The following is a 27,752-nucleotide window of genomic DNA, read 5'->3' as shown; positions in this document are numbered from 1 at the left end:
CCAGTTGTATGATTCAGTGAAATTAATAAAAACTCAGCAGCTGTCAACAAGCTCCTCCGCTGAATGCGATTCTGGAATAGGAGCTATGGAAGTGACAGCAACATCCACTTCAGCCTGAAAAACAAAATGATACTGATATGAAGCGAATAAAAGTCTTCTCTCAACCGAAACTTCAAAAATTTAAGGTCACTTTTGGGTTTTTCTTAATTCGAAAACATATGGGGTTATGAAGGTAGGGCGGACAATCCTTGGACTGAAGTGGATTACATTCGATATAACTCAAATTTCACTTGATATCCCTAAAAATTATAAAAATCGGCAATCAAGACTTATTTGTAGTCTGAAAAACTTCAATGCTGGTTCATTCAAGCTGAATAAAAAAATTTAAAATGAGAATTTATACTAAATTTACAGTAACAGTTTGCTAAGGAGGAAAAATAGTTGAGTTATTAGCGATACTTTATCTTTGATTCCATGTTTCTAAAACCGCAAAAGTAGAGGAGAAGTGAGACGAAACTATGAGTTCAAATAGCTTCTCTCTTTTCTCTCTCAAAATTTGCCTGAGGAACGTAAATGGGAGTATCCAACATCCGAGCGTATCCAAACAAATGAAAAACTCGCCGAATTGGTTTGCGAACTTGTGGCAATTATGATGCGCATGTTTTGTTGTTTTTTTCTCTTACTATTTTTTTACTGTTTGAAAAAACCAACAGAACCTCACCCCGATATTATCTGTAGGGCTGCTCAAGGATGGCGCGAAAATTGTTGTCGTTTTCGAATTCCCATTCGTATCGACTGGCCTGCAGAGAGACAATTAAAAATAAATATAAAAAAGATGAGGCACCATTTATTGGCTTTTTACTCTCAACATACACTTCGCTATCGCTGCTCCTTGTACTGCTGGAACATGTCGAATCATTCGAAATTGTACTTGTCCAGCTCTTCGGTCGTTGTCGGATAAGTTGATCCTCGCGAGGAACAACACGAGAAAGTCTATGGATCCATCTCGACCGTTGTTCCCCATCGCACGTCTCGACCGCGTATGCATCCGACTTTGCCTCATCCCATAGCTCAAATCGAGATCCACCGGATCGAGAGCACTCCGAGAAACCCAGTGAGGACATCTGGAAGAGTAAGCAGATGAACGGCTTTTCAATACAACTGCAACAAAACACAGCACAATAGTAGCAGTCAGTATGGACATGTAAACAAATAATCACAGAGGATGTATTTATTGCTTAGTGAACTGTACAGCATTTCTACTACAGGATAAAACAACTATCCAGGATGAAATTATCTTGTGTTGTGTAATTGACAAAATCAAAAATAACTAACTCTTACGTTTCCTACAGTAACATTGAGAGAAATAGGGCACTGACAGGGAAAAAAAATAACTCATACCGGGATGCACATCTTGTGCTCATAATATTCCGGATCTAATGAAGACGGTTGACTTGGTGGATTGCGTTTCTTACAGAATAACACGCCACCATCGAAAAGAAACAAGTGTCTGAAATTAAAATTATAGAAGACGCAGCCATAAACGTTCAAAATAAAATCATTAATGCATATTTTTAATTTAAACGAGAATAGAAAGTAATAAAATGATGTGATGCCAGATAAATAATGAGATTTGCTACAGTGTCACCATCCAGACGAAAACCAACCTCCGCTGTGCGCGAGCTGTCTTTCCCTTCTTTTTACGGCTGAACTGATACACATCACATTCAGACTGTAACCTTAGCGGTCCCAGTAGGCGTAGATCGCCCTAAAAAGCAATTGCTTCGCTACAGTATTCACAACCGGAATCCAAACAAATCAAATCGACCTACATTAAACCCTGAAATATGAAGCTGATGAATAGCGGCGTTGATTTGAGCGAGAAGTTCAAGCATAGTCGATAGTGCAGCCGCGACCTCCGGTCGGACCTAGGAAATAAGCAACGATTAGACCTCGAAATCGGGAAAAATCCAAGAAGTACTAGTGAAAACCTCAGGTCGACAATGCCTTTCCAATTCTCGCAGAAGTAATTGATATTTGGTGATCCTCTGTACAGGCTTCAGTAAGTATGCTCCTAATGGCAAAGGATGACCTGCGCGTCGTTGGCAATCCTGAAAAAGTTCCGAACGACGGGTTGCTTATCAATATACAACAACAAAACATACAGCACAAAATATCGTACCGCAAAAAATGACGACATCTCGCAGAATTCCTTACGAATCGCATCACTGGCGGCTTTATTTTGACAATATGCGTGGTACAAGGAGAGAAATCTGTAGCCGAGAGTGAATTAGGACCTCTAAGCGTTTTTCTTGTTGCTCGTTGCAATGTCTCGATTGAGAACGAACCTATTAGCGTGCTGGACAAACACGCGACAAATTCCAGCTGATGAATTCTCGTTCGACAACAACTCCGGCAATAAGAAGCGCGAGTGAAAATGGAGAAGTTCGCGGAGGTTACCTGAAGAGAAACGTCTTTACAGACACCCTAAACATTATAAAATTCAACTATATGTCAGGATTCTTCCCCTTAAATCCTCAAACTTATTACGGACGAAAAAATTTCGGCTTACCGAAGACTAGATCGCTTCGGCCGCGTATCGGCACCGCAATACCCTGTTGGTATTCGGGTGCATGGAATGGTTCCACATAATATTCCACAAGGGATTCTAACTCAGCCACATAAGTCCTTTCGGTGCTTAGCTGAAATCCTTTCACTACATATAAGAAGACAAAATGCGTTCAAATCCATATCTACCCTTGGAAAAACCAGTGTACACCGCCTTGATTTTCTTTATATATCATACAGAGGTCTAATCCAGTAATGACATTTAAAAGGCTTAGAACCTTTGGAATGAAAAATAAGGCAAGTAGCACGTGTTACTTCGTAAAAATACAACTGTAATTTAGATTTTGTCAGAACGTCAGTGGAATAGTACTTCGACACAATATGAAAATGACTTTTTACCGGAGAAATACGGAGAAATAATGTTAATCGATGGCATTGTTACATTATAATGCAAATCTCTAGCAGATACCTTGGAAATGGAAATTGCCCCTTGGAAATTTGTAATTGTGAAGAGCCGTTTTTTTTTCATGACTCAACAACAAGGCTAATCAAAATCCCCCTCTAGCTACTCCCCTTACAGTTTTTTCTTCTGTTTCTGTTCAGAAACCAGAAAAAGGAGTGGAAAAGAAAATTTAAAGTGAAGAAAAAGCGTTGATATTCGAAATACGTATACTGCAACGGACATTCCAAAATAATTAGTGGTGTGACTGTTTTTTACTTTCATTTCCTGATGACAACGTGTACATTTTTTAAAGGTATAAAGTGTAGATGTACTTTGGTAAAGCTATTACTAGGAACATTTATGGATTCAAAGGCGACGTAAACATCCGCTCGTAAATGCGCAACGAGGTGTAAGGTTGAGCAGGAATACAAACCACGACTATTCATGTCCCGTAGCCCTCATCTGCATACGAATCCAGCCTTCTGTATCATAAACGATACAACGATGGCAGCGTGTTCGGTAACGCATTGACGCGTGACAGACCTTCCAGAAGAAAATGCGTTGTTTACACGAAGGCTAACGAACGAATTTTCTATGCGCAAGAAAAACGCCTTCGTGCAAGTTCACACTTTTCAACGCTAAACGAAGAGACGACACATAGGGAAAGCCATGACATGAAAAACTTCCACAAATACATTAAATCTCCTTCGGCAAATATGCATCCCTATTCTTTCTTTTCTGTTCAAACAAACAAACATTTTTAAAAAAGTAAACTTCGGATAATTGCGATCCTAAAACAATCGTAACATTCTCTTACCAACTCGGCGACGACGAAAGATTCAATGGAGATGGAATGGGGGCTTTGCGGTGAGCCGAGAGATGACTCGGAGTTCGAACAGCACTGCAAGTCTCGAACGTTCCCGATGTCACGCTGGAAAATAGGAACCTAATAGAACTGAAGAAGTTCAAACAAGAAAAAAAACACAAGAAAACTTTGTTTTTAATCCAATAAATAATATAGAGGTCAGCATCTTTTTATATCACTTTTATACGAACAGTTTTCTTTTTTATTGGAAGAAATCCGGGAGAAGAATTGTCCAGATCTCCGCTAATTTCTTCATGTTTACCAAAATACGTCAATCACAAATGAGATACGGAACTCCACCCGCCAAAACAAGCCAAAAGGTTTTGTGTAAAGCGGATAGTTGCCAGTCGAAACATCCACAACTAGTAATTTACGCTCACATTTGTTATATTAGCTTAAAATTGTTTCTGGTTAATGGATCAAATAAAAACTTCCAAGACATTTTTTATACGATCATGGCTCGTCATGCATTTCATGTCCGAGTATACCTGCCTAAATATGGAAAAAAACATGAGAGCCAACTCATCGTTTCAACATGAAATGTTTCCTTGAGACAAGGTCGATTTATTTTCCAGGAAGATCAGTTACAGAAGTAGATTTATAGTTCCTGATTTGTTCTTGTGAGGGTTAGGACGGAAAACTATTCGATATGATCCCGTACGTACCTCACAAATATCTGAGATAAAGGATTAGGATAAAACACGGGGCGTTAGTCAATCCCTTTAAGATGCGCATGCGAGTTCGATTTCTATTCAGGATCGTTTGAGGTCTCTGAACGCAAGCGCAATGTTAAGTTAATGTTTTTCTCCTCCCAGACAACCTTGGTACCAATTTCTGCACCGGACTTGTCAGGAAGAGGTACAAATCCCAGAGGATGGAAAGTTCGGCTGGCTCTCTGGCGGTTTCGAAGCATTGAGGGTACAGTCACAGTGTTACCGAGTGCGCTACGCCTATCTTAAGTATCTGAGATCCTGTCTAATATATCACTTCCCGGCATTTCAAAAAATATCATACAACTCAGAATTATTTCCCGAGATGTACCCTGAAGGGATTTCCTCCTAAAATATGAGCCAGATTGCCATTTCGTTCTTCCTTAGAGGTAGGAAAATTAAAAGTTTGAGAGTTCTCCAAAAATCGCATCCCTGTGACACGTTTAATATATGGCTGCGACCCTTCGAATGACTAGCCAATGTACTCTTCGGAAAGGCCGAGACGAGGGCTGTGTACGAACGGGCACTACCATATTGTGGGGGAAAAACACAGCGATGATTCGCTAGCTCCGCTGTGATTCCTTTAGAAATACGCTTGAGTGACTAGTACGCATCGCTGTGGCTGTAAACGATAACTCATCTGAAGCTAAAAGATGAGACATTCTCTAAGGTTCAATACTGAAGTGTGCAGAGTGTAAGACGACTAATGAATTATGGAAGTGGGCCCCGCACGGCAACATTCGTCAATAACCAGTCTCCGTTTGGTGAACCTTAACTAAATCGAAAACCTAAGAATTGGGCATTCGTCTTGCCGTACTCTTCTCGGCTAGCAAATTCATAGACGCCACCGGGCCTAGATATGCGGTCGCAAACCACACCACACTCATAGTTTTCTCAACTCAAATGCAATTATCCGTGCGGCATAAATAAACACACGATCTTCCCATGACCGACGTAAAGACGAATTCGAAGCAATGAGCTATGCGAAGCGGGTCGATTAAACGCGAAAAATAAACAAGAATTCGAGATATCGAAAACAAATAGCGGTGAGAATCGGAAGATCAAATTTGAACAAAACCATGGGACAAACCTTAGCCCCGAGGCGAATTGCAGAATAAATGAGCTTGTAGTTGACCAAAAGCCTCTGCAGCCAACGATTCCCATAAATCGCCATCGTCATCGCGATCGTGTGTAAACGTGGAGCGACTTGTCGCCGCTCACGACATGCTATGGAAATGAGGAGCAAGTCAGGAAAGCGGCAGCGTCGTCAAGCCAGCCGCCTCCGGCCTCGCTCCCTGTGCGTGAGCTGAGGCGGAAAGCGGAGAAGCCGGCCGATCTTAGGCATAATGACAACGAATGCATCGCGACAAAAAGACGCCGAAATCGCACAAAGTAATCGTCGATTACATGCGTCGCACACACTCCCACAGCAATAAACAGCGAATAGAGCAGAGAAACAGTTGAAGAGAGCTGGCTTCGTTGCTTGAATGTATGAGCATCAGCAGATAAAATATAGCAATAGCAGAAATAGTGGATGAGAAAAATGACCCTGATTAGGGAAATCAGGCGGTTTCAATCGGATTAACACAAATTTTCCTTTTCCCAAGGAATGCACAATCGAATCGAGTTCTGAGGAATTGACCTGTGATCAGTGATGATTCTCGACCTGATTACGAACTCTTGAAGGCTAAAAAAAGAGGAACGAGGTTCGAAAGCGCAAAAGAAATTCGAAACTCAAGGTAAGTCAACACCGGCACTCAGTTCTGACATGTCAATCAAAATGTCATAACCGGGCGCGACAGAGATCGCCAAACGACAATGCAACGCGTTTTGATGGCGGCTAGCACGAGCGGATTCGAAATCGCAGTGGGTGACGACGGTTGCACGCAGAAAAAAAAGAGACACAACAAATTGGAATTTTGGCACGGAAGCCGAGTGATGGCTTCGAGAGTTAACCTTGTTTGATCGGCTACTGAGAAAAAAAAACGGTTGAGCGCAAGAGAAAAGTGTAGTTCACGCTGACAGTGAGTGACACGGATAAGGACAAAGGTCTTTTATTTTCGGTGAATTTTCAGAACTTTCGGGAATTTTGTCAGAGAAATGAGTAACAAAAAAGGAGTGATAGAGGATATTTTATTTGTTCCTAACAATTCTCATGTTGTCGCGATGCTTCGCCGCACATGAAGCCGGAAATTGTATAACGATGCGGACAAGTTTCATTGCGACAAAAAAAAAATCTCCGCTAACATTCGGATAAGGATAAGTTTTGTGTAGCGAAGGTCATATTCGAAGGATAGCGTTTGGAAAATGGACGGCCACAATAACACCGGATTGAGAAAAGGTCGATTTCCACCTTTAGGAACGATAGTGCCATCCAACTACCTCTTTACACTGTGTTGTGTGCTTCTTATAAGAAAATTAACGCGTGGTCAATAAAAGTTGTTCACAGCAGCATCAAAAAGACCACGAAACTAGTTCTAGGAGAGTTTTTCATATTTCTCCGCAAATGAGATCGCCATAGAGCTGTTCAGCAGGAGAAATTGCACGATAATGATGAAGATAAAGTGGATAGATCAGATGGTACCAAGAATAAGAGGAATAAAATAAGAATACATATTCGACCGCCTAGCCTAAGAGTAGAACGCCACTGGGAACGAGGGGAGACTTATCGGAACTCTAGCAGTGGGCACAACAGGAGGTGATAATTTTCCTCCAGATAAGATCGATGAGGCCACGGCCTCACAAGTACAAGGCCATCCAAAGACGGTCACCATCGCCCATATATTTAATTACTGGAATCGAAAGTAGCCCGGATCGTTGACGGTGAAGAGAAATGAAGTGTTTAGAGGGTGTTGCGTGAGCGAACATCGCCATTCCAGCAGCGCCACCCCGAAACCACGCAGGTGCATTTGAAAATGTGCGAGCGGATACACATAAAACATAGCAGAGACGTTTCGATTCGCAGCGAAGCATTGCGCAACGCCTGGAAACAGCCAGAATAGCGGGTTCGTCGAGTCCTGTATGGAATTGTAAGCAACATGGCCATGGGAAGCTGTTAGTGTGTTCGTATGCACTTGCCTTCACACGTGTATATCAGCTGCTTCTGCTATTTGTTGTGTTCGGTCTCATGCCACTATGAGCGCGCCTAGTAACGACACATGCAAAACAAAACATCGAAATTGAAAGGGAAACTACGCCGATGGGCCGGCCATGAAGCTTTGAGTGAGAGTAGCCACACCATTTGGCTAAGAAAAGGTGGTCCTACTCTTGATATTTCGGCAGAAGATCAAAGCCAGATGTGCACAATCGTAAATGATACGAAGAGGTCGTTCCGTTGCGAGTACGAAACGCTTTGAGGACGAACGAAGTGATAACAACCTCGTAAAGCCTCTAATAATAGGTCAGCACGATCCAGCGAGCAAAAATACGGAACACTTGAAAACGGAGCAGCACTAACGAAGCAAGAGGAGACCACGAGAAAACACCATATGGAGTAACAACAGCGACAGAGCACTCATCACTGAGGGAAGCTTCAGACCAGAAGACCGCAGACAATGCGAAAAACAATGCGGCTGATTCTGGCACATAAAATACAAGCGAAAAATACAAGCGCACAGCAAGGGCACCTAGACCTCCAGAAAACCACAATATTGATTCGAATAGGTCAAAACACTCACCATGTGATAATCGTTGTTATTAGCAATCGCACACATAGTGGATTCAGTTGCAGACCAAATAAGTGGAGCAGACAATGAGTTAACCAGTCGTCGTTTTGGCCTCCGGAACGATAAAAAACGAGGCAGCGACCTCTTCATCGTTAGGGCAGTGAAATGAGGTAGCAGCAGCAGCAATGAGGTGCCGGGATGAGGATGAAAATCGCGCGAATATTGCAAGCGGCCTAGTGCGCACTATGCGAAGGAAAGGGGCGGCGGCGAAGAGGAGGAGGCGCGAATTGTGCGCCAACACGAAACTCCAGGCGAGAGGACGTCTTCTGGATGAAGATGCCACTTCGGCGTGGTGTTCGGCTATTAGATAACTTGTTCTTCGGCTCGTGATTTGTCGCATTGGCGTTGACTCGAAGTTGGAGGGGAAGAATCAGATAGGATGGAATATTTCGGGGTGCACAGTTGTAGGTGCGCTATGATGCCGAATTTCTTTAATTTTGCTATCCGGTTCGGTTCTTATAGAACAAATATTTCGTCACGATGCTAACGCAAAGCCTCATATATCTGCATTGCACAGAAATTGCCAGAATTTTCATTGGATTTCCTGCTTCACCCTCCATATAGCAGAAATATTTCACCGTTGAACTATTATTTGTTTCGCTTTCCACAAAATTCCACAATTCCGTCTAAGAAAGAATTCCTAGTCTTTGGAATATGTTAGAATTCACTTCAAGAGATTTCTTCTAAGGGCAAAACAGTATCATAGAGCAAAGATAGAGGCTAAAAGTTAAAGGAAAAAAAAGGAAATTTTTGACTCTGTCTAGGCAATACTTTCTGGAGAGCCGGCAATATGGAATTCCCTAAATGTTGGAAAAAAAATGGTGCAAATTTCCGGAGAATATCGTTGCCAGAAATTTCTTGTCCTTTTAGAACATGTGCATTGCTAAGCAAATGATGTGGAACAGGGTGGGCCTATGTAAAGATCAAATATTTTCGATATCCTAGGATTACCGAAAGAAAGCAGCCGTTTCGGAAACAGAGCACTTTCCCTCAAAGAATATCTACGGATGCGCATTCGTCGCCTCTTTCCTGACAGAATAATTCATTTCGGGATTAGGACACCAAAAACAAAATGAACAGTTGGCAAATTTGACCACCGCCCAGAGTCGATGGTCGATGGATCGATACTGCCACTGACCCCCAATGGAGAAAGGTCACACAAAGTGCTGTCGGCATTTGATCAGCAGGCCATCTCTTCGTATCCGGAGGCTGACACAACGTCCACCACCGTCTACGGTGGGCGATTCCTCAACACATGGGGAAAAAAGTATGTTTGCCTTATCTATACGATATGCAGATTACATTGCGTTAATTGACGTGTTTAATGAGGAATCATTTGCATACAGGACGCGAAGAATGTTTGCTAAGCGATGACATGTTGAGATATGGGTCATTGAAAGTTTGTGGGTTTCTGGAGGAATTCCCCGACGAGTCGAATGCAAACACTGAAGCTGGAATAACTAGAGGTGGGATTTTTTTTTCCGATAGCAGCTTCTCTGCTCGCAATATGAAGGACCCGTATAGGCATATATGAAAATTATTGTACAATACAATCGATGCAAATTTCGAGTATTGTTTCCATTTAACAAGGAATAATAGCAAAGAATAGCTTCCAACAACTGCCTCCTTTTCTCTTTTCCTTTTCTTTTCCGGCCTATTCAATGTGCTTCACAACGTCAACGATGAATTTATCCGTGCCGCCACTATAATATACGGCCTACTGTCCGTTGTATATTCGTTTTGACAGCGCCGTTATTTATCTTCTATCCACCAAAATTTTTCATTAAAATCCGTCCCATGACCCTCAAAATAACGTGCGTTTGAATAAGAAGGTCATCTTGCTCTCGCTACAACTACAACGATCTTACAAAAATATCTTAAAAAAATTATGGATATCTTCTGTGGCAGGATATTTTTGTTTTGTTAAAAGATTGTTTTCTGTCTACATGGTGTTTTGACGGTGTTTTTTCATATTGTTTGACTGTCTCTAGCTGAATCATTGGTGTCAATTTGTGTGTACCGTACCTCTTCGACGGGAGTTTGCGTCTTTTCCGGAGTGACCACCTGTACCGGCTTACGTTCAACCATTTTTGCGAGCGCATCCCTCCTGGCCACGCCCATTCTTCGTATGTCGTCGATTCGCTCGGCCACCTGAACATTTTATTAAAACTTTTGATGAATTGGTCGACATAAGCCCTGACGCATCATACGAATTGATCCACAAATAATCCGTAATACATTACACATTTAAATGTTACGTCCAACGATTGGCGACGTGCCATCGATGGTGAACAAATGAGAAAAAAGACAAAAGAGTGCATTCTTTTTCAAAAAAATCGATGTTTTTTTTTCTTGCTCAAAAAATGCTGTACTATTGCAGAAATTAGAACAAATCTCTGTAGCAGAATTTCAAAGAAAAATAAATAAAATAGTACAAATAGATCTTCTGAACATCTGTGCTCCCATTCATGTTTTCACATTTTTTTTTGTGGCTCCATCAGAAATACTCCCAAACTTTCGAACTTTTGTTTGGATCTTTAGCAAAAGAAAAAGGAAAAAGAAAAAAATGCAATGGAACGCATGTATTTATAAAAAAAATAACGAATTAATTGCAAAAAAAAAGACTATTTGAAGGATTTTCTGGAGAGATTTTAATAGGATAATAGAGTGGCAGTTTTCGGAGTCTCACAGATGAAAATCAAGAGTTAGTTAAACAGCCCTTCAGTTGCCGATTTTGCATGGATTTTGAGCCCATGTCCGTTGCGAGGGACCATTCCCAATTTTTGCATCCAGTAGGAACGAATAAGTGGCCCTTTCTTGCAAAAATCAATAAGTTTAAAAGTCGTCATCTACAGTCGTAAATTTTCGTACGGTAACAGTGTTTGCTCTTGGATTAAGCTCTTTTTTTTTCTTGAAGAGTGTTAGACAATAGTGCGGAAAATACTAGCGACGCTTCACAGAATTTAAGCAAAAACTGGAACAACTGTATCCTCTGGATTGGTTTACGGCAGTAGAAAAAATAAAAATCGGACACATTCCGAGAATGATATTCGCTCGCCTTAGATTTCGGGAAGTAACAATTCGCTTGATACACACATGATGTAAAGAATACAAAAAGTTGTTGTAGTCTGAAAATCCTAGAAAATATCTAGGTATAGAGTGTTGTAAGTAACATCGAAAACTCGTAAGAAGTCTATCTTTGAAAAGTTTGAGAGAATTATTCAAAGCGCTGTAACGATGCCGAGTTAAACGTATCTGCAAAGACGTATTGAGGATGATTGCTGAGAAACACATGTCGTCACGAATTTGAGTGGTTTGCGAAGTTTTTTCTTTAAAAAAAGTCTGCGGACAACTTTTGACGAAAACTTTTGCCGTGAACCGAAAAACCTTGGTCATTTCCCACAAGTGTTCAAGCTTTGCACGTTTAGCAAAATTTTTATTAGCAAACTCACTGAATTTGGAGACGAATAACAAGAGTCATAGAACTTTATAGTTTCGCTTGTAGTAAAGAAATGATGGGGAAGCTTTCATTCGGAATTTAAGCTCTGATTTTGACTATCCTGGAAGAAAGTTTTGTTTTCTCTTTTTTTTGAAAATTAAGAAATTAGTGCTGGATGTAAGATGTCCGTCATCAGAACTACTTCCGTTATACAAATGGGCTCCATCAGCTACAGCCAAACATAAGAGTCTACGGCCATTTTGTCACATTTACTGAATAACTCGCCAAAAACGAAGATGGGTGGTCTCTCGAAAGTTTTTTTTTCAGATAATTCGTTTATTTCTGTTAACATGTGGTTTTGAACATAGAGAAAGAAAGGGGAGAAAATGTGCACTTACTTGAGCGAGTAATGTGGAAGTCTCGGTGGTAGTAAGCAAAATAAGGCTATTCATTGACGGTGATTGACTAATTGCATCCAACTGGAAAGAGCGAAGGCTAGTTGAGAGGTAGCGGAGTTGCCCGAAGGCACAACAACATAGGCACGGCTGAGGCTCACTTGTAGCTTCGAGCCTTCTTCGAGGAACTCGTCCATTTTGGCCAGACTGCTGCTTGCGGAGGCGGGTGTGGCGTCTTGGAGGATGGATGAGAGCATGTCCACCCCTTTTTTGCACCATGAATTAGCCTGAATAGGGCATTTTTCGAAACTTTGCAGCCTTTCGGGAAAGCGCCTGCAGAATTCTCTCTGGAAATTCTGGCTAGAGGTTTGACCGTAAAACATTCAGTTCCGACTATTTTCATCCTTTGATTTGAACAACACGTTTCTGCATAAGGATGGAGATTTTGCTTATGCAAATTGTTCACTAAGAAAAAGAATTCAAAAAACATTTGTAACTCCCAGTTTAACCTCAAATACGTTTAAAATTCAAACATTGGATCATATGGTGCTTTAAAATTCCATCTAATTAATTCGAATGATTTCTTAGTTTATGTGGCCGGAATTACTCAAGTCAAAAGTAAATTCATTGCGTTTACCAGTAATGAACGCATCTTTGATAAAAGTAGTTTTATGGTGGCCGTCGACTTTGTAAATAGTAGCACCATTCTTTGCTATTTGTCAATCACACCTGTAAGCTGGAAAAAGCCAAACTATTTGGTAAAACTAACGACACTTCATTAAAGGTGTAAGGATTACGAGCGAAACTCGACTGAGATCAGTTAGCAGAGATCAGCTACTAGCGCAGGAACTACTTCACTAATCGTACGTCGGCAAAGCATTCGTGTCTACCTACTTTAAGGAGCGTTTTTGATTCAGGACATATCTTGTAACACATGCATTACAACATATCTGAGACACTTTGGAGCATTTAGAAAGAAATCAAAAAAGTTCGGGGGAGTTTTCTGATAAAAAGGACTTTATCATGTTCGCGTTGTAACGAGTTACACCAGTTTTATCACTGCCTCTAATTGATCTGTGTGCAGACGATGATTTAAAGCTCGGAAACTCTGGACTCTTGCAAATTCCCTATGTGTGCCCGTCGCATCTGTCAATTCTGGAATGAAGTTGTCAATTTGGATATGAACGTCAACATGTTCACCTGTGAAATTTGTGTGTGCATTGTGATACTCATTCTGAGCACTGTTGCTCTTCTCTGAAGCGCCCCATTCAAAGCTTCGGCCATGCGCTCCAATTCATCGCATTTCGGAAGCAGACTGCCAGAAATCTGAACACTTATTCTGTTCCGGTCACGCGAGCGAACATTAATCCGAGAACCAAGCAAGAGCTCTCGGCGAATGATGAGAAAATGAGTGAAAAGAGACGTACTCCAACGTCATTTGTGGAGATCAGCTCTTCGCCGGTTTCTTTGAGGAGTTTCGCTGCTTTAACGTCTTCCTGAAATCGTGGAATTTCAATGGAAGTCCCGAGGGATCGTTCGAAATATTTTCCTTTAGGTTGGCTCGTTATTAATGCTCATGTACGGCTAAGATTTCCCTTCAAGGTTTAGGTCTTATCCAGCAGGAAGCTACGTTCCGAAAAAAATGAAGCGCATAGACTACGTTGCTGTTTGCTTTAGAAGTGATACCGAAATTCTTCCGTGAAAACACTTCTCTGATCTCGACCATAATTTTCGGGAATATTTTCAAACCTGTGCCGTTTCTGTGTACTGCTCATGTTTTTCGGCGAGAAGTTGAGCAGCCTGTACGCCCTCTCCAACAGCCCGATGCTCCTCCAGATATAGCATGTGACGAGCGAAGGAGGATTGAAGCTGAAACAGATCATAAATAATCCAAGAACGTTCTTATCCCCCAAATATGCGAAGAAATTGCATAATAGCGTCGTATTGCGCCCGTTCGCCGTTCCTTCTCATCACAGTTATTTGTCACTTCGAATAAGAGAAACTAGCTTGATGCGTATCAGAAACGAAGGCATCAGATGCTGCCAATTCCTGTATCGGCAAAACCTCCGAGTAAAGGAGTATTCAGGATTTCATAGAGGATGAGGTTGAGGAGGATTTATTCTTATTTCCGTTTCTAAGTTCGTGTATTTCCAAGCGGTGCAGAAGTTAGCAGAAATTGTTAGAAATATTACTGCTTGTACCTTAAACTGTATTTTGTTAATAATTTGCTTCGCGCAAAAACACACTAGTTGGGTTTGTTAAGATCCAGGGATTGTCCTCAATAAATTTTGCGCATATAACTACGTCTAAGCAAATTAGCATCCACAGCATATTATGAATGTTTGCTCGGAACAAACGAGCGAAGTAAGTGTTTTCAGCACTAAAAAACAAAAAGATTTTCAAAACAAATTGAAAAAGATGTCTTTAAATCTCGCGCCAGTTTTCTGTCACTGATTGTGGCAAGTGCGCATTTGAATCGAATTCAACCTGAAAAAAAAAGCACCAAAAAAGCATTGCCCTCCGAATAGAGGTAGTGCAACCAAATGTTAGGGAGTTATCGCTGCGTAAATGAGCAAGCATGCAGAAGAAAACTGTACCGCAGATTAGTTTCTTACATCCTAAACATTTAACGCATTCGCATCTTTCTTCCAGAAATACACGCCAAACGGGATTTTGAGTTTAATTGAACAAAGGAATTTTCGCATTCGAGTCATCAAATAATCACCATTTCTCTGGCAACAACACGTCTTTCGAAAATCTGGACGACGGGAAAACGGACAGCTTTTGTGGGATATATGTACGTTATCACACGTTTTTGCGACGTTATGCTTCTTTATGCATGAATTTTTGAAAAAGTACGCTTTTCCACGTAAACACAGGTGGTGGATGGAGGAAAAACATCCTATATGGACACATATCGATTAGGATCTCGACAAAACAATTAGCTGTGAACTCGGAGAAAAGAAAGTAACGATCGGCTGTTCCCGTTCAATGTTCCCATCATTAAGCACAAATCTTTCCATCTTAATTTTTTAAATGCTGTCATTTATCAGTGGAACAGTGAGCATTTCCCACTTAATCGGACTTTCACAGTTCATTTTTTATTTTCTGCGAGAAACGCAACACAAGAAGCACGGCCAGAATGCACGTTTGGCGCATACCGATAAAAACATGTTTTAATGTGGAAAATCCAGAGGGATTCGCACGTGTTTCGAGGTTTTTTTCTCTCTGCACCACAGATGCACAAATGACGAAAGGGAAAAAAAAAGTGAAACTAATAATAAATACGGATTTGTAGGAATGTAGGACATACAGTAGAGGGATATCCTTTGTTTTTTGGAAGCGAACATGTCATGAAAATGGTTCGTGAACATATCTTACACGAAATAGAACCTTTGCAAAGCTTTTGATCAGAGACTGCTCAGAAATCTAAAAAAAAGTGAAAATATTGACCTCAATTCCAGACACTTATGAGCGAAAGTAATTTTGACAAAATCTAGATGTGGATTTTTCTGGATGTTTATAGGAAAGAATGATACAAATGCGATGTGAGGTAGGGAAATGCAAATATTATTGATATTCAGAGTTATCTTTTGCTTAAAACACATATCATAGGTGCTGCTGTATGATAAATTTATGAAATTTTCGAGAATTTTTGTTGCTTCCAAAACAGAAAGATCAAAGGTCTCGTTACAAATGCATATGGTTTTTTTTCTTGCTAAAAATAAACCGAATTTTTCGAAAACAGTGCCATAAAAGCCGTTGACAAGCTCTGATCGATCGCTTGGAACAATTTTCCCCATCATCAAAAGAAATCCGATTATGTCCTGATGAATGGATTTAGGTGTTATTATCTGTGCAACAGCATTTCTTTTTCTGATCAGGCAGGAATTTTCCCCTCCTACTGATGGATTAATGGATTTTTTTTTTGAATCAATGAAATTTTCTTGTGTGTCACTCGAAGATCTATCTCGATTAGCATGAAATGTTCTGACTTCCATTTGTGAAAAATAAAGGAAAAAGTATGGAAACCGTACAGCTACATCAAGGCTTACACGTATAAAGTTTTTATTTTGGCAGCCAGAGTATCTCTGGAATTTTTAAAAACAACAAAATCAATAGGAAATGGTGGAGTTCATATTTGTAAAAATTCTGTCTTTTCCTCATACGATCCTACAATGGTCTAATTTTGATGCTGTATATAGTATATTTTATTATTGTTCATCTCGGAAAATTGATTGAGTCTCTCTGTTTCATAGAGTCAAGGAGGTCCCTCCATTTTTGCTTTTTCATACCAAAACTGAAAACTGTGCCGTCGCAACTGTGCCGCAGTTACGGACGCTTGCAGTAAGGTCAGTGATCAGGGACCCTCCTTATAAATTAAGTGGTAATAGAAGATGTCGAGGTACATGGATAAGAGTGAGGTAACCCCAGAAAGAGGATTGTTCACAACCAAATGAGAATAAGCTGTCTTCCCAGAGCTTCTTTTAAATTGAAACCAAAGTGACCAAGATGCCACAAAAAAGCGAATCCTTCTAAATCCTGCAACATTGATGAACAACAACAAAAAGTGCATGATCCTTGACGTTGACGTAATTGAACAGGCGGAATGAACGTGGCTGGAGAGTCAAACGAGGAAAATGAACAGCTGTTATTCGAGGATCACGAGAGAATCATGTATATTGCAGAGCTTTATGCTCAGCTTACGATGGAGTGATGTCGAATGTCAGATGAAGTCCGTGTAGTTAGCTGAGGATGAATGACATATGGAATAGCCATAATAACAAGCAGACATCAAACGATTATTGATTAGCTGGTTTGCGAACGGATGCGTGTGGTCGAGTTTTCGTGTGGAATGATCGGGCAACATTGCAACATTTGATACGGAAAAGGGAAACACCTCGGATGTAGACGCCGATATCCGTTTATAGTTTCACTAAGTGGAATACGCAGCCCTAAAGACATAGCCCGAGTTGGTAAAGAGTTTACGCCCGAAAAAACGCAAACATCACAAAGAAGCCGGTGCAGAAATTTTTGGTTATGGTCACGGATCGCGAAGAAAAACGCGTGGGGTCGTAGAAGGTTTGTGGGTCGTCTGTCGTCAAGATCCTATGAAAGAAAGCATGGGTTCACTGCGTGAGAACAAATGTTAATGAAGAAGAAGAAGAAGCGAGCATGAAGTGCTAGTGGAGGCATCGTGGCGCCCTCCAGAGACTACTGGCCGCTGACATGTGAACCCAAGCTCCCATAGTAAATTCGCCGAGCAAACCCTCGTAAACCAGTCCGCTTCGTGGCGAACAAAGATCAGAATTAAGATGCTTCGCGTGCAAGCTTGTAAGCTTCTTCGAGGTAACAAATATTGTGCTTCTGTCAACAGAAAACCAAGTTCCGCGCCGTTTCGAAAAAGAACGTTGAGGAAACGTGTGACGGATTGACGTTGTCAGGGCACTGGTGCATTCTTCATTGGATGTCACCAATTGAAAGCGAAAAGGAAGAAACCCACGATCTGTCAATGTGTCGTTAATCACGACGCCATTTTTTTCGACGGACGGAAGACATTCATTTAAGTGCCGAAAAACGTCTTCCAAGTGGTTATCGACTATACAGACGGACATGACAATTAGAGTGCAAATGGAACGCCCCCTTCTCACTCGTCCACGAGTGGACAGTTGCAAATTATGTGAAATCATACAGGACGTTGCAGACTTAGAACTAATCTTCAAGGCATCTAAGAAAATACTATAGGTGCTAAAAGCGGAAAGGACTACATCCAGAGGTGGCACATGCCACATACGACTGATTGGCATCGTTACAACGTTCAGGCAGGTGGCTAACAACTGAGCGTTACTTCTATGAAGCGAAAATATGGAAAACTTCCGGGAAATGCATCAGAAAACTATAAGTGGTAGAGTAATACATTCGACACTAACACTATTCCGTACCCGGGTAAATGCCGATATTTTTGGGTTCCCATATGCGGGTCCGTTATAGAGTCAGGACAAAAAAAAAACGTTGTTTAGATTTGCACACGATCGTCATCGCTGGGCGATCCTCAAAAATAGACGTATCCAGCCTAAGAAGGAGCAATTGTGTTCCGGTTTACTATCCTGGATTTTTTTTTTTGCGCTCAATTTGCTGGGGATTTACATATGTCAAATGAGTTACGTGGAATAATGTGCATATTCTAGCTACTAGAGAAGAAAGTGAGGTTACTTTTGGGAATAATTATGGACGGGGTGCGCTTGGTTCTAATTTGAATATTTTCTACATGAACAAAATAAGACAATTTTGCGTCGCCTATAGAAACGTTGCTAACATCCGGAACAATGTAATGCGAAATTCTTGGAGAAAAAGCCTCAAAAGCTTTAAATTTCCGAGCAGTTTTTAAAATAATAACAAATTGCGATTTCCTGACAAGAAAAGCGTTTGGAAACCAAACGCCTGCGCAAGGAAAAAGCAATAATTTGATATTATTCATTTCAAACGTGTCTCTGACATAGTGACTCAATATTTCCAACAATATTTTTTCTCCCGCCGCCTATGTCTAAACGAAATTGAATTAGGCATTAGAAGTGAGGGGATCAAAACCAATTCGGATCAAACTTTAAAGTCGGCTGCAAAATAGTTTTTGACTGCTGACTTTCTTCATGTACCAAAGTGCAGTCGAATCCCAGCGAACATGACCACATTCGAATGGTTTGAGAGCAGAAAACTGCCTGGAAGTAGCAGTCGCGCGCTTCCGGAATGCAGCAAGGTGCTCGGAGGTGTCACCTGGGCCTATTCATGCAGAGCAAGAATTCAAAACAAGTCGGTGTCTGACACAGCAAACAGCCTCAAGAAATTATTTTAGGGAATTTTAAGAATTCTTACGGCGCTGTGCTGCTTATAAAGTTTCATGTGTAGTAGGGATATTAATTTGAAGTAATCGCAGTGGATGATGGACTTTGCATTATTATCGGGGGAGAAAGTTATTAGTAAATGCATGGAAGAATTTGCATGACGCTTCGCGCAAGCACAACTGTAATGAATAGAAATGGGAGTGAGAGAGCCCTATGCTCATAAGAATGTGAGCAGTGCAGAAAATTCATGGGGAAGGATGCGGAGGCTGGAGATGGAAGAACAGAGGGATGCGTTGGAAGGGCAATAACTGAGAATAGGAAGTAACAGGTCAGTCGATATGAAGAATGTGATTCTCATTACGAACATGATCGTAGAATATACACTCACTCTGAAACGGACAGACATGTGTCGGCAAACGAAAAATGAGGGCCAGCTTTTGCTTGCGTTTCTCGGACGGAAATACGCAGCGGCCGGCATGTCTATTTGAACGCTATGGAAAAGAGACGAGTGTTTTTTTTCAGACGGAATACAAAGGAGGAACGGTTTCGAGCATATTAAAGAGACCATAGAAAGACCTGGATTCAAAAGTGGAACGAATTTCGGTCATCAAAACGACTCAAAAGAGTGGGATGTAGGATTTTCTTGAAGGATTATTCTAAGGTGTATGCAGAAATTGAAGAAGACACGGGGAAGGAAGTATGACATCACGTACCTTACGGAAATTCTCCTCAAATTGTCTTAGCTGGAAGCAATTCATGAGACGCTTTTCATGTTTTGACCAAAATGCGTCGAAGGATCGCTCTGTTTCTTCTGAAATGTGACAAAAGAATGCATGGATAATATTGCAGTAGATGAATGCATGATGTGTGAGCTGGTGCAGCCAAAAGTGCTTTCGCATTCATCACTGCTAACCCAAAAGACAATTCGGCTTAGAATGATGAGTTAAGGACGAGATTTACGGTACAAGAGGAGAATTTTTGAAGTAGTCTTCCCTTTCATGGGATTTCAACCGAAAATATGAGGAAAAACGTGAGGGATTTCGGGGATTGTTCCGAGTAAGGCGGTGCTTCCACACTTATCCCGCAGAGATGCGCCGATTGCTTGAAAATCGTTCTTTTGTTCGAAATAACACATCGCACTCTCTCGAAACTATTGGGCAGAAGATGGATGAAGCGGACGAGGAGGAAAAAAAAAACACCACCGGAACCTTCGTAAAATGGGTGTTCGATTGTGAATACACCGTTCGAGTTATCGTTACTGCGATTATAGTTCGGATGAGAGCGCCAACATGCTAGCCAGTTATCGCAAATGAGATTTTAATGAACGGAATGTCAAGGAAATCGTTCTCGCGCTTATCATTCGTGCCTGCAAACTTACGCCTGACATACTTGTCACGTATTGATTGTAATAATAATGTTTTCTTTTGAAAAACCATGACTTAGAAGTAAGTAAATTTAAGGAGATTATACATGTTGTTGGAAGAGTTCTAGGAAAACAAATTAATCTGCAAAAAAAAGTAATTCAGTAGCAGCGAAAACTCATACACCTCCAGAACTTTCTCACAATTTCCTTTTATCAGCAAAAGGTTAACCAGTAAGAAATTAAACGACAGTAATTTCGAGGACGAACATCATGGGAAGGTCGAAATGAAACTTTGCTTGTCTTGTTATCTACAACGAACACTGCTGCCTAATTGAGTGAGAAAATAGCGAGAATCCTAGACGTCGAAGGTTTTTTCGCCCGGTTGACAATTCGAATTGGTGTCATTTTGATTTGGGTGTTAATATTGAATAAATAGGAATAAATAACGTCGCATGCTATCATCTTTAAATGGTATCCGAAGAGCGTTGAAATTCCAAAGGCATCAGCATTGCTGAAAGTCGTTCACTGAGCGAAAAATCTTCTCCATAACGAAGTAGTTCCCTTAGCATAACTCAAACAATCGTTTCGGGAACTTCGAGACTTCACATTTATTTAGTACAACTGTTTCAAAAATTTAAAATCCTCCATTGCTGTTCATTTTTCTTACTGGTATTATCGAAGCTCCTCTTAAATTTCCTCAGCTGTGTTGTGGATGTTGTTTCTAGAGTGGAGAAAAATCGCTGGGGAAAAGTTTTAAGTTAGAAACAGCATTTTTTTGAATAGAATATTGAAGAGTTCGAGGAAATCCTTTCGATGATAGTTTCTTGCTTGCATAGGCAAATCTTTCTTTAACCTTCATTACTCAAACCTTTATCCAAAATACTAATAAAGTAGAATACTATTTCTTGCAAAAGAAGATCTCAAGACATTTTTCCCCGTTCCTCGCTACTTTTCCCATGCTATCTGAATCCATATTTACAAAGAATTATTCGAACGAAACTGGATATCCATCAGTGCTAACGAATGTTCCCGATATGTGCAGAAGGTGCGGGGCAAAGAAGGTGGAATTCAAAAAGCAGAGGACTAAAATTCGTGTGAGAAATTGGTGAAAGAAGGTTTTTTTCTGACATAACTGGTAAATCGTACAGGATTAAGGATGAGAAAGGATACAGGAAAGCACGAACCTAGCTGGACCAGCATTCGTTCGATCGCAGTCACGTTGTGCAACCTGGTTGGGCTGAGGAGTTCGTGTTTGGGTTTCGACTCGATCTGACGCACAGCGCGCAGCAGCGACAATCCCTTTCGCACGGATATTCGAAAGTCCTCCTAACAAATAGCGACAGCCTTCGACTCGTCTCCACAAACGTGAACAAACATCAACTACTGGATACCTTGATCGCATCTCTCTCAGCGGTCTGAATCTGTAGTATACGAGCGGTCGTCTCCACGTCGTTCGGCAGCTCCGTTTCACGGAGCACTCGTCCGAAGTCACTCAAGGACTGAGCAATAGCTGATGCAGACGACTTCATTCTTTCGATATCCTGTATATTTTGAAGTGAAAATCGTGAAATCCTATCACATAAACCCGTGAATCCTGCTCTACGGATTTAGCCGCCACTGTTTGACTATTGTTCGGAGCGAGCAGAGGAAAAAAGCCAGCGCAGATTTTTTTCCTACAAAGTGGCAACGAATGATAAGCTTCGAGAGGTTGGTACACAGAAACGGCATGCACCCTTTAATTTCTGCTCATTTTTGCGATAAAAACACCATTTGTACGCAACTGTAAGCGCTTACCATTCGGTGTTGTACCCACTCGAGGTGGTTGTACTTAATCAATCCTCCGACATCCATCGTGAGCTGCTCTGCTCTCAAAAATCGCCTCAACTCGACGGACGAGTCACAGGTTATGACCTGTAAAAGTTAGATGTTCTTTTTTTCCGAATCAATGAGAAACCATCCGAAAATTACCTTGAAGGAACAGTTTTCAGCTATCGCTCGGTATCCGACCTCCAGAGCTCGTTGTAAGACACCCTCGGGCTTCAGAAGGAACACGACGCGAATTGTTCCCGGGAAAAAGGACTGAAATTTGTTTTGATGAAATTAATTCCGATAAGGAATATGTCCTTGCGTGCGGGGCAATAATCCGTTTAGTTGCGGCATCTCACCCTGGACAACCTAATTCATCCGGACATGGGAACTGAGGAAGCACGAATGCAATATGTACAGTATAAGAACAGCATTTACATATGTGTACGAATGAAATAGTTGATCGCATGGGATGAGTTCGCAAGAAAATCTGGCAACAATCACTTCCAGAGTTTATTCGTCTTTTTGTTTATTTGAAAGAATTGACCAACAAAACAGAAGTGATGCTGTACAGCGAAAAAAGAGAAAAAAAAACCGTGAGACTCGCGCTATAACATAAAACTTTTGCGTGCCTCAAACTCACAGCTGATAAGACATGTTCTCTCCATTCAGGACAAAAAATGTTCCCCTACAGTATTCCGCCCGAGCTTGTTTTTTTTAGAAGACGAGGAGAAAATTAAATGCGAATTATTCAGTAAGTTAAGTAAGCGAGAACATTACATTTACAAGTTTAACTTTAGGAGAATGATATTTAAGAAATAGAAATGTGGAGTCGAATTCCAATGGATTTTGAAGCAAAATTTATGTGAACTTTTTGAATGCTTACTCAAGCTAAAAGGGATGATTGAGTAGAAAAAAGTGTAAGGAGATGAAAGAAGAGTAGAAGTACTTGGAGAGAAAATTAGCGTGAAATTAGTAGAATAAATTTGAATGTAGTACTGATGAAACTGATGAAATTCGTCAAATGGGTGTCATTGAAGATCCAGTAGAGAAAAGTCAGTAGCATCAAAAAACTCAAATAAGCAGCAGTGAATCCGGTGTGACAACTATCCTCCTGGACAGTATCACGAAAAAGAGAGGAAATGTAGTATTTGGATACAATAGAACGGTAGAAGAAAGTCTAGGAAAACCAACAAAAAAGGTCGATATGAGAAAAAGAAGAATTTGAGACTTTTGCAACATTACCGTTATCTGAAGAAACAGCGTTCGAACAGATGACCATTTATCATTTCGTCGATCCACAATAACAACAAATCCCTTGTGACTGTCTTCTAGTCTAAAATATACTAAGTCCTACAAGTACGGCTATTAAATTTCCTGAAAATCCAGGCAGATATCCACCATTTCGCCACAATTTGTTTGAAACGAGCAAAGAAACTTCCTGATTTTGTACAATTAATATGAAAGTGGAGAAAAATGCGTGCAATGATCGCTTACGGTGGCACTTGCAGTAAGTAGGTTATGAGTGTTTGATAGTCCTCAAACGACAATACAGCTCGTGAGTCCGGAAATGTCACGATCGACATGCCCTCATTTGTACGAGCACCTAAATTTGTTGATACTGTCGTATTTATAACTGAAGCGGCCGATCAACTGTTGTTTTTTCACAATGTTTCGTGAAATTCTCATTTACTTCAAGTACCTTTTTTTAGTAATCAAATAATTATTGCACTTTTGCTTTCTTTTCACAATTCCTAAACACAGCACGAATAAAATACTGCCTATTAGAATTTTCACTTACCAGTAAGAAAAGCATAACGAGAGGCAAGTATATCTGACATGTCCTTTATTCGAACTCGATCCTCTCCAACGGTCAAGAAACCATCTGAACTCGGAGATTAGATGGTCGTAGATCAATTGAGGAACAGATTGCTCAACGTCGGAACAAATAACATTACTAGCGATTGCTATCGAAAAAAGAAAGGAAGGAGAACAGCTGCGACTGGAAGCTTGCGAACTCCTCAAATTTGAGACCATTAAGGTAGAAGAGAGGCGGGTGTGGCGCAGTGGTAGGGGACCTACTGCATCTGCGCTTCTGCTACTTCGATATCGCTCAAGGCCATCCAAGCCTTTCATCTCCCCGAGGTCGATTAATTGGTATTCAACTTGGGAGAATAAGGATACAACTCATATTCTGGCCAGCGCAAATCATTGTACGAACCGCGTCCATAAGCCGCGAACAGTTGTGATTTGAAATCGAACGTGTTGTCGCATCCGGAAGGGATTAATTAATCAATGCCAAGCACTTTATCCTTTAAAGCTAGTAAGGTGGAACCTCAACTATGATAGGGTGAAAGCAGCCAAACGGATAATGTTGATCTCTAAGCGGATTCAGCACGGATAAACAACCCAAACCAGTCTAGGAATAGGCATTACTTCTTATTTTGAATGAATTCAAAAACAAAACAACTGCAAACAAAAAATAGACATCGATTCGTGTTCCTAAGCTCTGTATCAAAGTTTACTGCCAGCGCACTATGAATGAAGGAATCGGAGACGTTGGTCCCGGGAGGAACATTATTTATTCTGTTTCTACGCAATTCTGATGTCCCGACTCGGATGCTGTATCCCATAGGATTGGTCCGCGGATTCAACTGCTAAATGTAATCCTCACAACTTCATCGTTTTCTAAACGGTTCCTGTTCTACAGGTGTTAGTGCACTTATTAAGTATTTATTTCCATTGATCCTTCGATTGTTGCCCCAGGGAAGTGTCATCGCTATAACTATTAGATTTCTATCCAGCTTTTCTGGATTTTTTTTTGTTCAACAACAAAGATGTGCCAATTAACGACATAATCAGCACTCTATAACGGTCGTCTATCGATCTGATAGATTCTTTTGGATAAGGACTAAGGCAATTGCGAACTAACACAGTGACGACCTTAGAAAGGAATTGATGGGACAATCTGGTACTTCTTTTTCTAATTTTATTAAATTTTTATTTCCAAGACTTTTGGAACTTGCTCTCAAACTGTGTTGGGGAAAAAATCCGAGTGAACGGTAGGGATTCAATTCAGTGAGGGCTTTGCTTGTTTTCAAGCATCGGCTAAACGCGCTGTCGTCGCAGAGCAATTAGAGGAGGTTTCCAATAATTACTGCCTAGCACGCGCTACATCGACGGAATAAGTCTTTACGCCGTGTGAGCTTCCTGGTCGGATCGCACTCGAAGACATGGAAAATGTCGAGTGGAATATGTACATTTGTCAGCGCATCCAGAACGTTCCAATTCTGCAGTACGCGGTTTCCAAAAGCTATCAAATCCATTTTTTTCTCCTCAAATGCTACATCTCTATAAAATACGCCTCCACTAATAGAAAGTCATTTTAACGCGACCGAGCATGAAGCCAGTTATGGAGTCCTTCACTAGTGGAAAATAGACGTTATCTAAAGCTCAGAGAAGCGGCGAAAGCGTGCGCTGAATATTCTCAACTCACCCCAATCCTCGTCGTTCGCTGCATCGCTCCCTTCACTAAGTATATCATCCACAATGCTAGCTGCGAATGGATGTGCGGAGCGCTCCAGCACAGACTGATAGCCGGAGTCCTGCAGAAATTCAGCTCCTTTCAATGCTGTCTGAAAGGCGAAAAGCTTGATTAAAATACGGAAAAAGTAAATATAAAATGCATGAACTCACATTAAGATCCTTCAAGTCGCAGTCCATATCATAGAAGAACACGGGAGCTTCAATGAAATCGTCACTCACATGCGGTGGAGAACTGGAAGAGCATTGGCTAAGAAAACGGCCCTACGGCGGGTAACGGCGGGTAACAGCGGATGAACGAACTGGTTGGATTGCGAGGAGCGTCACGTTTGTTATGGGCATGAACAATATATGTATATACATTGTAGTTATGCAATTTGTTGATTCGGGTACTTCTCGAATGTGGAGAAAGAAAGTTATTTTTTTTATGTATCTCCTCGAAGGTTCTTGATGCTTTTGTGGCGCGCAGAAATGAACTTCGAAGTAGCTTCGAAGATGCGATGTCAGACAAAAAGTGCAGTGAGAATCCGAGAAAGAGACGAATAAATCCATGTGGGTGTCAACCAGATACCAGCTTACTTGCACCATCGAGCGGAAACAAAGATTAACTAAAGCTGCAGCCGTGTCAACGTGTTTGTCCAGCAAACATTGACGTCTTGACCGTAGTACGTGTGTGCCCGAGAGGTGTGAGCTTGTCGGACGTGTTCCGGTTCGTTTCACTACCGTTGTTTGAGTTCGCACCAAATCCCGAACAGCATTGCCTTTAGTGGTCATTCGTTCACTCCAAATCCATGCATTGCCGCTCAGCTGCTGCACCCGTGAATTCCTCCCGGTGAACATTGTGCGACAATCGATCGGATGAGGATTGTCACATTTCGAAAAGAGCTGTGCGAAGATATTTCTCATAGGGATCGCCATTCTTGTTCTAAATTGGATGCACTCGCTTAGTGACCTCGCACCTCGATCCTCGTCCATGCAAATGCAGAAGTAGCTGGAAATGCAGCAGCTTCGGCTGCGGATGACGCAAGACGTGCGGCGTCCAACACGGCGACTGTCATTAGCCGCCATTATCGCTGCAAGACAAATGTTTGTTCGGCGTTCATGTACTTGTACTAAATAACATCGCGAAACGACGACGAATACACAGTGTGAGATAACAAGGTGACGGCAAAACGGCCGACGGATTCGTGTATTCCGAATCTTTTCACTGTACGTACCTATCCGGTTTTATGGTTTATGAGCGTCCGTATGGGAAGCCATTTGTGGGGTTGTTTGAGGAGTCATGAACAAACACGAATAAAATAGAATAAGTGGTGCGATTGACGTCGTTGACTTCTGCCGAAAATCCCACTTGGAGCTAGCGATGTGGGTCAGCGACATGGAATCACTAGGTTTATTTGATGATAATCGCGACAAGAGTTGAAGAGGAAGCAAAGAACGAGAAACGAGGATAAGAGGAAAGAGTTGTTACAAAAGAACGATCTCTCGTTCTGCTTCGTTCGAGTGTAGAAAAGAAACACGGAAAACAAAATATTAGGACCAATGTGAGAAGAGGGAGAGACGTCGTAAACGAGATTTAGCTTCATGACAAATGGACTCGGAGCGGAGCTTCGGCGTCAGATGGACACCTCGAATTCTCCCAATTTTACTGTTTATCGACGAGCTCTAAGTGAACAGCTAAAATCACCGTTCCGGATGTGTTTTTGAGCTTAGCGGTTTTACATATCCAAGTAGTTGAACGATGGGACAAACGAATGAGAATTTTTGCATAGCCGGGAACACGCATGCCGAAGTGCAAACTCTGGCTAAGCCACGGATGCATAGAGGAGGAGAGCTGAGTGCCCTTCCAAATATAACACGATTCATTAGCAACGCTAAGGAGTGTATAATTGTACGAGCGCGCAAGGCGACGCAACTTATGCACATTATAAGACTGACACAAAAGCTGACTAAACTCACACAGCACTCGATGTATTCGGTTTCGGATACGATGCGGTGACGTCACTCGAACTACTTGCCACCATGCTACAGTAGCATGACGACGGAGCACCGTCCAT

General features: G+C 41.3%; 1 protein-coding gene across 4 annotated transcripts; it reads right to left on the bottom strand.

Moving 5' to 3' along the window:
• Window positions 1-33: 33 nt before the first annotated feature.
• Window positions 34-27,752, bottom strand: RB195_026048 (uncharacterized protein; the record flags this gene model as incomplete). 4 transcript variants are annotated; one of them, XM_064214423.1, is made up of 28 exons in its annotated part: window positions 34-114; window positions 722-800; window positions 874-1,124; window positions 1,402-1,510; window positions 1,668-1,768; window positions 1,833-1,928; window positions 1,992-2,111; window positions 2,183-2,273; window positions 2,349-2,460; window positions 2,573-2,702; window positions 3,828-3,941; window positions 10,336-10,461; window positions 12,148-12,228; window positions 12,306-12,431; window positions 13,345-13,470; window positions 13,572-13,640; window positions 13,894-14,013; window positions 19,697-19,794; window positions 21,531-21,672; window positions 21,738-21,887; window positions 22,141-22,257; window positions 22,315-22,425; window positions 23,398-23,488; window positions 23,650-23,758; window positions 23,954-24,037; window positions 25,649-25,787; window positions 25,849-25,930; window positions 27,655-27,752. In XM_064214423.1, the coding sequence occupies 28 exons, from the start codon at window positions 27,750-27,752 to the stop codon at window positions 34-36; spliced, it is 3,153 nt and encodes a 1,050-aa protein (XP_064070304.1). The 4 variants fall into 4 exon arrangements, with proteins under 4 accessions (XP_064070304.1, XP_064070305.1, XP_064070306.1 ...); XM_013445428.2 differs by lacking the exons at window positions 34-114; window positions 722-800; window positions 874-1,124; ... (6 more) ...; window positions 2,573-2,702; window positions 3,828-3,941 and having other exon boundaries at window positions 10,279-10,461; XM_064214424.1 differs by lacking the exons at window positions 10,336-10,461; window positions 12,148-12,228; window positions 12,306-12,431; ... (12 more) ...; window positions 25,849-25,930; window positions 27,655-27,752 and adding an exon at window positions 8,263-8,298.

Source organism: Necator americanus, chromosome X, assembly GCF_031761385.1.
Source record: "Necator americanus strain Aroian chromosome X, whole genome shotgun sequence".
Classification (NCBI taxonomy): Eukaryota; Metazoa; Nematoda; class Chromadorea; order Rhabditida; family Ancylostomatidae; genus Necator; species Necator americanus.
Note: the sequence above shows the minus strand (reverse complement) of the source record. Positions and strands in the feature narration are given on the sequence as shown.